This window comes from Cucurbita moschata, unplaced genomic scaffold (assembly GCF_002738365.1).
Source record: "Cucurbita moschata cultivar Rifu unplaced genomic scaffold, Cmos_1.0 Cmo_Scf00050, whole genome shotgun sequence".
NCBI lineage: Eukaryota > Viridiplantae > Streptophyta > Magnoliopsida > Cucurbitales > Cucurbitaceae > Cucurbita > Cucurbita moschata.
The window spans coordinates 12,405-24,683 of record NW_019268566.1 but is presented as its reverse complement, the minus strand read 5'-3'; the positions used below and the strand labels follow the sequence as shown (position 1 = coordinate 24,683).

At 38.6% G+C, this 12,279-nt stretch overlaps 3 protein-coding genes across 4 annotated transcripts in view; 1 reads left to right on the top strand and 2 right to left on the bottom strand.

Annotated features, from left to right (window-relative positions):
• Positions 1–26: 26 nt before the first annotated feature.
• LOC111435649 (stromal 70 kDa heat shock-related protein, chloroplastic) lies at positions 27–3,454 on the bottom strand. Its single transcript, XM_023073091.1, has 8 exons — positions 2,760–3,454; positions 2,269–2,521; positions 2,104–2,183; positions 1,868–2,010; positions 1,664–1,762; positions 1,331–1,520; positions 730–1,128; positions 27–636 (listed from the first exon to the last, which is right to left on the bottom strand). Exons 1-8 carry the CDS (start codon positions 3,318–3,320, stop codon positions 241–243), a joined length of 2,121 nt encoding a protein of 706 aa, XP_022928859.1. The 5' UTR covers positions 3,321–3,454; the 3' UTR covers positions 27–240.
• A 988-nt stretch (positions 3,455–4,442) lies between these two features.
• On the top strand, positions 4,443–8,947 carry LOC111435606. The gene is made up of 2 exons (XM_023073017.1): positions 4,443–4,628; positions 6,227–8,947. The coding sequence occupies exon 2, from the start codon at positions 6,669–6,671 to the stop codon at positions 8,580–8,582; it is 1,914 nt and encodes a 637-aa protein (XP_022928785.1). The 5' UTR covers positions 4,443–4,628; positions 6,227–6,668; the 3' UTR covers positions 8,583–8,947.
• Positions 8,948–9,293: 346 nt separating this feature from the next.
• Positions 9,294–12,279, bottom strand: part of LOC111435607 (inositol 1,3,4-trisphosphate 5/6-kinase 4) — a 13,004-nt gene continuing 10,018 nt past the window's right edge. For both annotated transcript variants that reach the window (XM_023073018.1, XM_023073020.1), the window contains 7 exons: positions 11,862–12,064; positions 11,365–11,515; positions 10,834–10,947; positions 10,488–10,550; positions 10,203–10,342; positions 9,950–10,106; positions 9,294–9,673 (listed from right to left, as the gene is read on the bottom strand). In XM_023073018.1, coding sequence (XP_022928786.1) covers positions 9,530–9,673; positions 9,950–10,106; positions 10,203–10,342; positions 10,488–10,550; positions 10,834–10,947; positions 11,365–11,515; positions 11,862–12,064 — 972 coding nt within the window. In that variant the 3' untranslated portion in view covers positions 9,294–9,529. The remainder of the gene's footprint in view (positions 9,674–9,949; positions 10,107–10,202; positions 10,343–10,487; positions 10,551–10,833; positions 10,948–11,364; positions 11,516–11,861; positions 12,065–12,279) is intronic.

Genomic DNA, 12,279 nt, shown 5'->3' with positions numbered 1-12,279 from the left:
TGAAATTCAATCGTAAGGCAAACAGATTTTAGGCGAGAGTGTCCATGTAAAGCATTATACTTTTATGAAACTTATGTCATGGGACAGCGGCTACCAACAAATTCTCCCTCCAACCAAACTAAACCAACACCCCATCATTCCGATCTGCCCCGCAAAAATCAAATGGAAATACAAATCCACGTCCGATGAGAAGCCAAAATTTTCTATTCAGAAAAGGGGCAAAAACCAATTCTAATCTTCTCATTTGCTGTCGGTAAAATCAGCATCAATGACGTCTCCTTCAGGTCCTTTGTTCGATGATGGTTCCGATGGCCCTGCTTCGCTTCCTGCACCCGGTCCAGGAGCGGCGCCTGGCTGATTGTACAAGGATTGTCCCAGCTGCATCACCTCTTGATTTAGAGCAGCCATAGCATCCTTAATGGCTTGGGTTGAGCCACCTGAAATTGCTTCCTTCAATTCCCCAAGTTTTGATTCCACCTTCTCCTTCACTGGCCCAGGCACCTTGTCTCCAAGTTCCTTCAGTTGCTTCTCCGTCTGGTACACGACAGAATCAGCCTGGTTCTTTGTGTCAATAGCATCTCTCTTCTCCTTGTCCTCCTTTGCAAACTTGTCCGCTTCGCTAACCATCCGCTCCACCTATAGGCATACAATTTTTTTTTTTTAATGTTCGTCAACAAGGAAACTAGTTAATTGTACTTCCGCTCATGAAAGCAAATGCTTTAATCGTACCTCATCACTTGGCAATGTGCTAGCACCAGTAATGGTGATGTCCTGCTTCTTGCCTGTGCCTTTGTCAATTGCAGTGACCGAGAGGATTCCATTGGCATCAATGTCAAATTTGACTTCAATTTGAGGAACCCCACGTGGCGCAGGGGGGATACCGTCTAGTCGGAAGCTACCAAGTGATTTGTTGTCCCTCACAAACTCTCTTTCCCCCTGAAGAACATTAATCTCAACGCTGGTCTGTCCATCAGCGGCTGTGGAGAATACTTCTGACTTGGAGGTAGGAAGTGTAGTGTTTCTTGGGATAATTTTCGTCATTACACCCCCAAGAGTCTCAAGACCCAAAGATAGCGGACTCACATCCAATAGCACAATGTCACTAACGTCTCCAGACAAAACACCAGCCTACAAACAACAAGTACCCGTCTTCAACAATAATCCACAGTTCACATTACACATAATAGTACCAACTATGTTTAAACTAATAACAACCATGTGTTTAAACTAATAACAACCATGTTTAAACTAATTATCACAAGAAAGTGAGGTTAGCAGAGAGAGACGACATTCACAATGACAAACAAATTAAGCGCAGCCCTGGACCTACCTGAACAGCAGCACCTAAAGCAACAACTTCATCAGGATTGACGGTGACATTAGGTTCCTTCCCAGTCATCTTCTTGACAAGTTCCTGAACAGCAGGAATACGTGTTGATCCACCCACAAGGATCACCTCGTCAATATCCTTAAAGGAGAGCTTTGCATCCCTCAACGAGTTTTCAACTGGAGTCTTAAGCCTGAATAGGTAACCAATTAAAACAAATACAATATATTAGACACTTGTACCATTTTCTTCCTTTTTTCTATTAAAGAATTAACCCCTCAGTCAGTGATTTAAGATTAAAAAAATAAGCAGTAAAAAGATAGTAATGGTCGGTACCTATCAAGAAGATCTGAGCACAATTCCTCAAACTTGGCCCTGGTAATTGTGGTCTCAATGTGCTTCGGGCCATCTGCCGTGGCAGTGATGAAAGGCAAACTGAAAGATGACTCCCATTACCAATGAGTAATATTAAAAATAAATTAATGAAACACAGAAATAAAGGTCATCATAGACCACTAGGATATAAGGCATGTTATGTACCTAATGTTAGCCTGGGTCAAAGATGATAGCTCCATTTTTGCCTTCTCGGCTGTCTCAGTTAGCCGCTGAAGAGCCTGTTTGTCTTTAAGCAAGTCTATGCCTTCATCCCTTTTGAAATTTACAGCAAGCCAATCAACAATTCTCTGCAGATTACACGAGAGGTTCAAATTTTTCAACCCTTGTTCATATGGAAGAAATAAAAAGGGGTAAATTTATCAGTCCAACGGCAATTCAACCTTGTCGAAGTCATCACCACCCAAATGTGTGTCACCCGATGTAGAAAGCACTTCAAACACTCCATCACCAACCTCGAGCACTTCAAACAAAAGAGAGATTCTAGAGTTATTGTTGGGACTTAAGGTGTAATTAGGACGCCATAAAGTCGAGGTAGCAGTATGTACCTGAAACATCAAAAGTACCCCCACCAAGGTCAAAGACCAAAATAGTTTCGTTGCTCTTCTTTTCAAATCCATAAGCTAATGAAGCGGCAGTGGGTTCATTGATAATACGCAAGACTTCAAGACCGGCAATACGACCAGCATCCTTTGTGGCAGTTCTTTGAGAATCGTTGAAGTAGGCAGGCACTGTCACCACAGCTTTGGTTACTTTATCATTCAAAAACTTCGAAGCATCGTCCACTAGCTTCCTTAAGACCTAAGCAAACACCAAATACAACAAAAAGATAGCAATTTCATCCTTCAGCATGTTAGAGTAATAGAGTATCTTTCACATAATCCATCTATTAAGTAAAATTCAATAAGCCAACGTCGTATTCTACAGACATCTTAATCAATTTCTAAATGATAAATCTCTTTATTTCACCACTAAAATCAACCACATTATGAGAAACCAAAATGAATGTACGGTGATAAAACAAAGAATTAAGTAATACCTGAGCGGAAATTTCTTCAGCGGCAAATTGTTTTCCAATAGCTGGGCATTCCAACTTCACATTTCCATTCTCGTCGCGCACTACTCTGTAGGAGACCTGCTTGGACTCCTCATCCACCTCCGACATCTTCCTACCAATAAACCTCTTCACCGAAAAGAATGTATTCTCAGGGTTTACAACTGCCTGTCGCTTCGCAATTTGACCAACAAGCCTGTCTCCGTTTTTAGTGTAAGCCACCACCGACGGCGTCGTTCTCTGCCCTTCGGCGTTGGTTACAATAGTCGGCTTCCCACCTTCCATGGCTGCAACTGCGGAGTTAGTGGTTCCAAGGTCAATTCCCACAACTTTCTCACTAACAACCCTCAATGGCCGGACAGTCGAATTCCTACGGCTAATATTGCTCCTCAAGTTCAAGAATGCGGCGGAAGGAAATCCAGATGAATTTCCGAGTTTCTGACCGAAGAACACAGTCCGTGAAGAGACATGGTTATGTTTTCGCATGGAGGCCGCAGCGAAGGACAGAGCTCCAAGGCCATGGATCTGGGCGGCGGAAGCAGCCATTTACGAAGAAATTACAGAGAAGAAGAGGAGAAAAGAAGCGGGTAAAATCGGAATCAAAATGGAGTGGACTAAGAAATCGGGGAAGGAGCCTGGCGGATGAAGGAGATAAAAGGGGATGAAGGGAAGGGTTTTTGAAGAAAATGAAAGGGTTAGGTTATGACACGTGGGCTAGGGTTCTAGAATATTCTTCACCAATCTAATCTTCTGCCCTCCGTTAGCATGAATTCTACGCCCTTGGATTTAATATTTTCCTCAATACAAATTGGGCCTCAAAACTCGTTTTGGGCCCTTTCAATTTCAAATTGGGCCTATAAAACGGCGTCGTTCTCTGCCCTTCGCAACTAGTTTCTTTAACATGTCATTTCGAAGTCTGAAGTTCGAATGCTGTAGAGTTCAAATTTTAATTCTAATTTGACTTTTTTTTTTTTTATAACGATAATGATGGAGATATTCGTAAGCAACAATAACATAAGATATCAAACGATTACATGAATTAATAAATTAGAAATCAGTGACAGGTCCAACTATTAATTTTTTTGGGTTAGGTTGTTCACGTTATTTTTTAAAATTTTTTATAATAAAAATAAAATATTAGTCGGTAAAATATTTAATTAAGATTTATGAATCAATTTTAATATATATAAAAATCATCAACCAACTAAATTAAATTAATTTAATTTGAACCCAGAAGAATTCCAGAAGAATTACATAAAGAAACTAAAAGACAAAAAGTATTCCCTTTACTCCTTTATAATATAGATTTTTGTATTTCTCAAAATAAAAGATAAATAGATTTTTGTCACAAATTTAAAAGAAGAAATATTAAATAAAAAAGAAAAAAGAAAAGAAAAACGTGTGCATTTACCAAAGCACCCCTCCAACAAAAAAACAAAAAACAATACGTAAGGAGGCCAAGTAGAAGAAAATGATTATAACACAGCGTAGACATCATCAAATAATAAGAAAATCTTTGTTGTCGTTTAGTGTGAAGCCAAAAGGCTATTTATGGAATTCAAGGGGCAATAAAGAGGGGTGCGTGGGGTGCCCCATTCATCAAAAAATGGTGTTCAAGATTCCATATGAGCCGCCCACATCAATTTCCTTTTTTTTTTTTTTTAATTTATTTAATTACCACATCACTTCCACCACAATTTCTTTCTTCTCTTCCACTTGGACTTGAGTTCATAGTTGGCTACTTTTTTTGTTTTCACCCATTTCTCTCAATCTCCACCAAGATTTCAACATGCCTTAGATTGCTTCTTCAGTTTCTACTCTCTTGGATTATCATCTACAAATTTCTGTTCCACGGTACATCATTTGCGTTTGCTTTTCCTTCCTCCGATTTCCTGATTTTGCCTTTTCCTTTCTCTTAGATTTTTGTTGTGTTTTGAGGTATGTTGTTCTGGATTTGGTTTCTATGTTTAGTTTTGTTTCTGTTTTACTTGAATCTATTAGAATTAGCAATAGAATCTTCTAGTGTCACTGATTATCCATGTGTTCTGTGCATTTTCTGGCTACAAATCTCAACTTTTGTTTTCGGGTCGCATCGTCTTTCGTTATGATGATTATGATTGAACGCACACATCTTTATTTTGAATCTCTCTCCCTCTCTGTGTATTATAGCTTTTCTTTTTCTTAGTCATTGAATTGAGATGTACAGTTGAAGATCTAGAGAATGCTCTCGTTTAATTGATTTTTTATTTGCATGATTGAGGCCTTTTTATTTGATTTGCATGATTTAGCCCTTTTACTACCCAAGAGTTCGTTTTCTTGATTTTCTGTGGGATTGCACCTTGTGATTCGTGTCGTCTATTTTGGTTGAAGCGGGTTGACTTTATTTCTATTATTGGCTTGGTGTACGATTTGAGTGAAGTTCTGTTTTCTTTTTGGTTAAGAAATCCTATTCAAGCCTAATCAGTGATTGCTGTAAGTTTAAAGGGAAATTAGTGACCAGAACAGGTTTATCGCAGGTGAATCCTTATTGCACTTTAATACTAATTCTAGTTCCTTTTTCTTTTTTATCAGGAAGTTAGGAGCGAATTAGAAAACCAGTTTTTTTTTAAGAACATGAAAGAACAAAATCTAAGGAGAGACCCTCAGAAAAGATTAAAAAGGGATCTGCCTGAACCAAGGGGGACAGCCTCACAAAACAATTATAAAATTGGCTCCCAACTTTTGGTAACTGAAAACAAAAGGATAATTACAGAATAAAGAGCCCATAGAGAACTATTGGAAAATACCACACTCCACACATCTTCCCAAGAACTATCTTTTCCGATGAACACTTGTATTTCTTTCCAGCTATATAAACCAAAAAGATAGCCAAGGAACTGACCTGCCAAAGAATCTGATTCCTTCTCATCTGCTTAGTTATTAGTTTTCTTGTACATTTCTCTTGCATCCACATGACTGAGAGAGATTTTGACCACATCTACCATGTGTCCAAATGTGTTTACAATGAATATGCATCTAAGTTCGTATATAATTGGTTGTGCCTTTATGAGGTTGTAAAGAAGCAACGATAATAAATAAAAAGGTCCAAAGTAATGTTTCTTTAAGTGTTGAAGTTGTGGATTGATATGTTATCCCATGTTCCTCTAGTGCTATTTTTAAACCATGTAACCAACCAAAGAATTAAACTGAAATTTTGGACATTATAGTGATTAATGTTGTCGTGGACATCCTGCCACTGCATTCATTCCAGATTGGTGATTATTGTGTCTGTTCATAACTTCATGTATATTTCAATGAGAAAGCCTTTTAATTTCAGAAAGTTGGGATGTATAATCTTGTGAGATATTTCTGTAATGCTCTCAGAGTTGTATTCACAGTAGTCATGTGATTGGAGGTTTATTTTAAAAGCATTCTTCCTAACATCTACTTTAAATTCCTCTTTGCTCTGACAGTACCTACTATTCTGCCATTGTTGTGTCCAAGAATGTATGTGAATTGATGGAGAGGCGTCTTTTCATTGAAATTGGTCGTGTGAACTGTTTTATAAGATGTACTACTTTCAGGGTTCATGAAGCTGAATGAGTTCTCAAGGAGTATAAGGAGCTCCGAAGATCTTTGCATATCAACATTACTCGTTGTCATCAAGGGGTTCTATCCAAGAAACGTCATTAGATATACTAGGAATTGATTAAAAAAATTGCTGCATTTTGGGAAGATCTTTGGGTAAGCTTATACGCGAATGGATAGATCAGATACATCGGGCTTTGTAAGCAGTGGAGGCAGTAGTAATCTGTTAAAATCTGTTTTGGACGTTGTTACAGATATCTGCTTTTAGTATTCCTTAAACCTTTTTGGTTAGATTGTCCTTTTAGTTTAAACTTCAGGGTAGAGAGAATGGATTTGAACAAGACTGTTGCACATTATTCTCAAAATGGTGATCTCACAAAAGATGACAACTTTGGTGATACTACTTTGAGCTTGAATTGTTTTGGATTTGGAGGAAGAAAATCCTCTGGATGTGAGGTTGCTTTAAATGACCTGAATTTTAACTTTAGTTATGCTCCAGATGATGGCTGTAGACTCGTACTTGGACTTGGCCCAACTCCTAGTGCTAACTGTGATGATTATTACAATGTTGGATATAAGAAGGACAAAGCACTAGTTACATCTCTACCTGAGGAAATATCGCCAAGTGACTCCATATTGCAGCTTGGTCTTTCTGGAGGGACTAATGAAGCTTCAAGTGTGGTCGAATGTTCACTTTCAGTGGATACGGATGTCAGTGCAACTTATCTGCTAAACCAATGGGCTGCTGAAGCTAATCAACTGTCTATCCCGCTAGTCGATGAGGGTTCTACCTCAGCAAAAAAATCAGGTGGGTATATGCCATCACTTCTTTTTGCTCCAAGAATGGGCACTTCAAATGTTCTGATTCAGCAGCTTGACACTGATACTGAAAATCAGCTGAGCCAAGAACTATCACCTACCATAGAATACTCCTTAGGATCTGTAATCGACCAAACAATCAAAAGCGTGTGTTCAGATCATCAGCTAAGCAATCCTAAAAAGTGCAAATACTTTGGCTGTGAGAAGGGTGCGCGAGGGGCATCTGGCCTTTGTATTGGTCATGGAGGTGGACATAGATGTCAGAAACCTGGGTGCAATAAGGGTGCTGAGAGTCGTACTGCTTATTGTAAAGCTCATGGTGGAGGGAGGAGGTGCCAACATTTAGGGTGCACCAAAAGTGCTGAGGGGAAGACAGATTTTTGCATAGCTCATGGTGGTGGTAGACGTTGTGGATATTCAGGTGGATGTGCCAAAGCTGCGCGCGGCAAGTCAGGCCTTTGTATAAGACATGGTGGGGGGAAAAGATGTAAGATGGAAAGCTGCACTCGTAGTGCTGAAGGACAAGCTGGTCTGTGCATTTCTCATGGTGGTGGACGCCGTTGCCAGTATGAAGCGTGCACAAAGGGTGCCCAAGGAAGTACCATGTATTGTAAGGCCCATGGGGGAGGGAAGAGATGTATATTTGCTGGATGCACAAAAGGCGCTGAGGGGAGTACTCCTCTTTGCAAGGGACATGGTGGGGGAAAGCGCTGCCTCTTTGATGGGGGTGGGATTTGCCCAAAAAGTGTACATGGGGGCACAAATTTTTGTGTTGCTCATGGTGGTGGAAAGAGGTGTGCTGTGCCAGGATGCACAAAAAGTGCCCGTGGCCGCACTGATTGCTGTGTCAGACATGGGGGAGGCAAACGGTGCAAATTCGATAACTGTGGAAAGAGTGCCCAGGGGAGCACAGACTTCTGCAAAGCCCATGGCGGTGGAAAACGATGCACATGGGGAGAGGGCAAGTGTGAAAAATTTGCACGGGGTAAGAGTGGCTTATGTGCTGCTCATAGTAGTATGATTCAAGATCGAGAAACGAACAAGGGAAGCCTGATCGGACCAGGACTTTTCCATGGCCTTGTGTCTGCTTCTGCTGCCTCTACAGTTGGAGATAGCTTGGACAACCATAATTCATCTTCTGGAGTGAGTTTCATATGCGATTCGATGGATTCAGCAGAGAAGCCTCGAAAGCGACATCAGCTTATTCCACCACAGGTATTGGTTCCATCTTCAATGAAGTCATCAGCATCATATTCTAGCTTTTTGAGTACAGAGAAGGGAGAGGTAGATGGGAATGGATGCTGTGTTGGCACAAAATCCCTCGACTACTCAATTCCTGAGGGGAGGGTGCATGGAGGTGGGCTCATGTCATTGCTTGGTGGGCATCTTAAGAAGAAGAATATGAATAATAATGACATTTAAGGATATCTATCTGATCCGACAGCATCAGGTAATTTGGGATTTTGATTACGCATTGGAATCATGTACATAGACTTTCAGTTGGGTCCGTCTGTGAATCTTGTACTGTATTTATGATTAGGTTTGTAGTTTTATATTATGGTGTTGTCAGGCTATCTGATTAAAAAACATCATCAGCACTTTGGTGTCAATAGCTCTTTTATTTTGATATCTTTATAAAGCCAAGCCCCTATGCCTATGCCTAGGTGGTTACTAGTGGTGTGCTTTCTAAGAACCGTGTCCACAGGTGTACTGTTTCAATAATTAGGACCCAAGTTTTGAGTGCTTGTTAGTACTTTCTATTGATGCAGAGTTTGAAAATGTGTTTATATGCTTCTTTCACTCATAATTTTCTGATCTACAGATTTACATCTTCCAACTACTGTGATTGCTACCTCTTATGCTGATGTACACGAAGTCTAAAATATTTTTTTTATTAATTTTTAAAAGCTTCAGTCTATGTTTATTAACACCATTTTTATATTATCCACTTTTAATTTGTATCACATCAACTCATGTTTTGATAAAGTCATTATATGTACATATATATTTTTAAAATGCTTGTCCATTGTATTTTGCTAGTGTTTTTTATTATTTATTTTTTATTATTAAATTGATTACAATAGTTTCAATCTTTTAAAAATATGTATTGAACTTTGATTTACAAAATTAAACTAAAAGAAGTATCTTGACTTTCTTCTCCATAGATGTTATAAAGCAACATAACCAGAATTTGGTTCCAAACAGAAATAGAAATATGAAACCATTTTCATCTTTTAAAATCCTCCAATTTGAAATCAATTCTGTCCAAATCCTGTCGGAGCATTAATAACCCACAAGGTAACACTAGTTACATCTTATTCATAATACCTTGAAATGCAATTTCTCCACAAGATCCAGAGAAACACACCTTAAGGGCTTGCCTTTTTGAAGTTTTCATACTTGTTCTTGATGGCTTCCCAGAAAGCAGGTATTGCAATGTCATCAGGAACTTCCTTGAAAGAAGGCAGATAATTTACATCCACAATTACATGATCGCCACTCTTGTCTTCAACCTGAAAATTACCACACCCAAATCTTCAATTCAGAAAACAAACCATATCTTCCAACTAAACCCCATGGATCTACTGCCTCAAAGCATACACTACTGGTATGTAAAGCAAGGGAACCAAAACATCAAAAAATACCATCAGAATTTGACAGATCCAATCGGCAACTTCCTTGATTGGATGAACATGAAACATAAACGAACCCTCTCCCACAAACCAGAAGGAAAAAAGAATAATAAATAACAAATAGAAACAAAGAAGAAGAAGAGAAGAATTACTTACAACAACATCGAAACCGAAGATTGAAAGATCAAGTACGCTCTGAAGCCAATTTGCAGAATTTTGGACTAGCTCAATATTGATGTTCTTGTTTTTTTTGTCAGAACTTTTGCCTTCTAAATGCTGCTGGCTCTCATTCACAATGGGCAGAGATTTTAAGCTGTTCATAAAGCAGTAACGTTATGTGCTACTCACTCCATCATAAGTTCTTGTATTAAGGAGCTACAAACAGAAAGTAACAGAGCAAAAGCGCGACCTGTCAAAGATTAATGGTCCAACACCTTGGTTTAAATTGGTCAATGTACTTATGTTTGGTGTAGACTTCTTAACTGCGTGAAAAATCTTTTCACCAAGCACATAAAATTTGTAGAGAGTTGATGAATGATCCACGTATTCCTGCAGTTTCAGCAGCGCCAATTTCCACAAAACTCTTTGATCAATGAACCACAAGAAGAATGTCAAGTTTTCAAAATGCAGGCTAGCAGGCTATTGAAGGTCAAATGGATAACTTTGTCAAAGAAATCATGAAACTTCTCCTCACCTGAATAATAGCTGGAAGAGGAACATCCAAGTTCTTGAGATCTTCAACATCAAAAATGATTGCCTGTTACAGGATGACAGATTGCAATAAATTCTCATACGTGAATGGTTGATTAGAATGATTTTCATACTGGAGTGGCATATGGGGTACGAAAAATAGCTTAATTTACACACCAAAAAAAAAAAAAAGAAAAAAAAAGAAAACAAATGTAAGCAGAAAATAATGATACTGAAGGAAACCATTCATGTGTGATGCTAAACCAGTCCACCAGGCACATATCTTCTGCTTTCCCAACACAAGAATCAATTTTAAAAGTAATAATAAAAGAAAACAAATATATCGATACCATTTTGTGAGCATCAGAAACTCCGCAAGCAACTTGGGGCTTCACTATACAAGGAAGAGTGAGTTTAGCTTCAGATAGCTTTTGCACCAAGATGGCCTCGTTAAAATTATCAACCTGCACAGTTGGGTATCACTCACATAAGCTTAGTAGAAGGAAACTCCACATATTTCACACAACATAGGACAGAACCAACAAACAGTTCATTTGGTAATCACTTGGAGATTACAGGTTATACCAAGTCTATTTGGGTAAGAATTTTCAAACCCTCTCAAATTATCTATCATCTGCTGATTCTCAGAACACAAAGTGACCAAAACATGGAACCACAAAATTTAATGCCCGTCTAAATCATTTCTTTTTGTGCTGATATTTCCATGCTTTAATGATAAATGTAAATCATAAAATAAGAGGCCACACGAGGAATGACTTGGACATTTTAATTTATTTTCTGTCAGAAGACGATGAATCGTGGACATTTGATTACCATTCTCAGACCCTTCAAGCATATGAGAAACATGACAAGAATCAGACCTTGAGAAAATAAGGACCCCTGATTATGCAGCCTTCAGATTTGAGAGCCTCCAGCCTGAGAAGAATCTGTTGAGTTTCTAACCGATCCAATACAGGTCTTATATTATTAAGTGGGTCAAGTACGCATAAATCTGGGTGGACTTCAATATGCCTGTGCGAGCACAAAAATTATGTATTACTTTAAAATCCATTTCTGAATAAAGAATTTGTCGGGAATATCACTAAGGTGGGAGGGGATCTTGTTTCAAAGAGGATATTAGTCGTTGACTGAAGTGTTTGCTAGCAGGAGTTTGTTAGTGCTTAGAAATTGTATTGAAAGTACATATCCCACTGCATTATTGCCAACCTTCATCCTCTCCACTTCCTCTTTTTATAACCCACTCCCTCCGAACAAACTTTCTGTGACATCACAACTTCATATAAAATAGAAGTACCATAGTTTTCGAAAACATGTTTTTTTCATTGAAGAACATGATTCCATGAAATGTCAGTGTTACCTTTGCAATTCTTGCATTCTACTGGAGTAGGTTATTTTGTTAGAGAGATCTGAAGAGTTGCTGAGCTCAACATATAGAATTTCATCTGTTGCTTTATGGAGAATCATATCAACCTCAGGCAATTGAGATGATAAAGGGAGATCAAACGTCAGGGGCAGGAAAATCAACCCATTGTCTGTAGGATACAGAGGAAAGGCACCCCTCTGCAACATTCAGGGTAATGCATAAATTTCAAACTAACTGAATAAAAATAACACATAAACTTGCAGAAACAAAGGAATTAGCAAGTACTAAAATTACAGTACAGAGCTGTTACGAACAGTACAAGTTAACTTGAAAATCAAACTTCAAATGTCAAAGGAAGAAATTACTTGATTACATGGTTGAACTCAGTAGTTTGAAAAAAAAAAAAAAAAAA

What these genes read in the sequence shown, in the direction of transcription:
- LOC111435649 (XM_023073091.1), bottom strand. Translation starts at nt 3,320, where the DNA reads ATGGCTGCTTCCGCCGCCCAGATCCATGGCCTTGGAGCTCTGTCCTTC. An exon ending in TGCTCAGATCTTCTTGATAG is followed by an intron (nt 1,521 to 1,663) that starts GTACCGACCATT and finishes TTACCTATTCAG; the next exon opens with GCTTAAGACTCCAGTTGAAA. An exon ending in CTTTAGGTGCTGCTGTTCAG is followed by an intron (nt 1,129 to 1,330) that starts GTAGGTCCAGGG and finishes TGTTGTTTGTAG; the next exon opens with GCTGGTGTTTTGTCTGGAGA.
- LOC111435606 (XM_023073017.1), top strand. Translation starts at nt 6,669, where the DNA reads ATGGATTTGAACAAGACTGTTGCACATTATTCTCAAAATGGTGATCTC.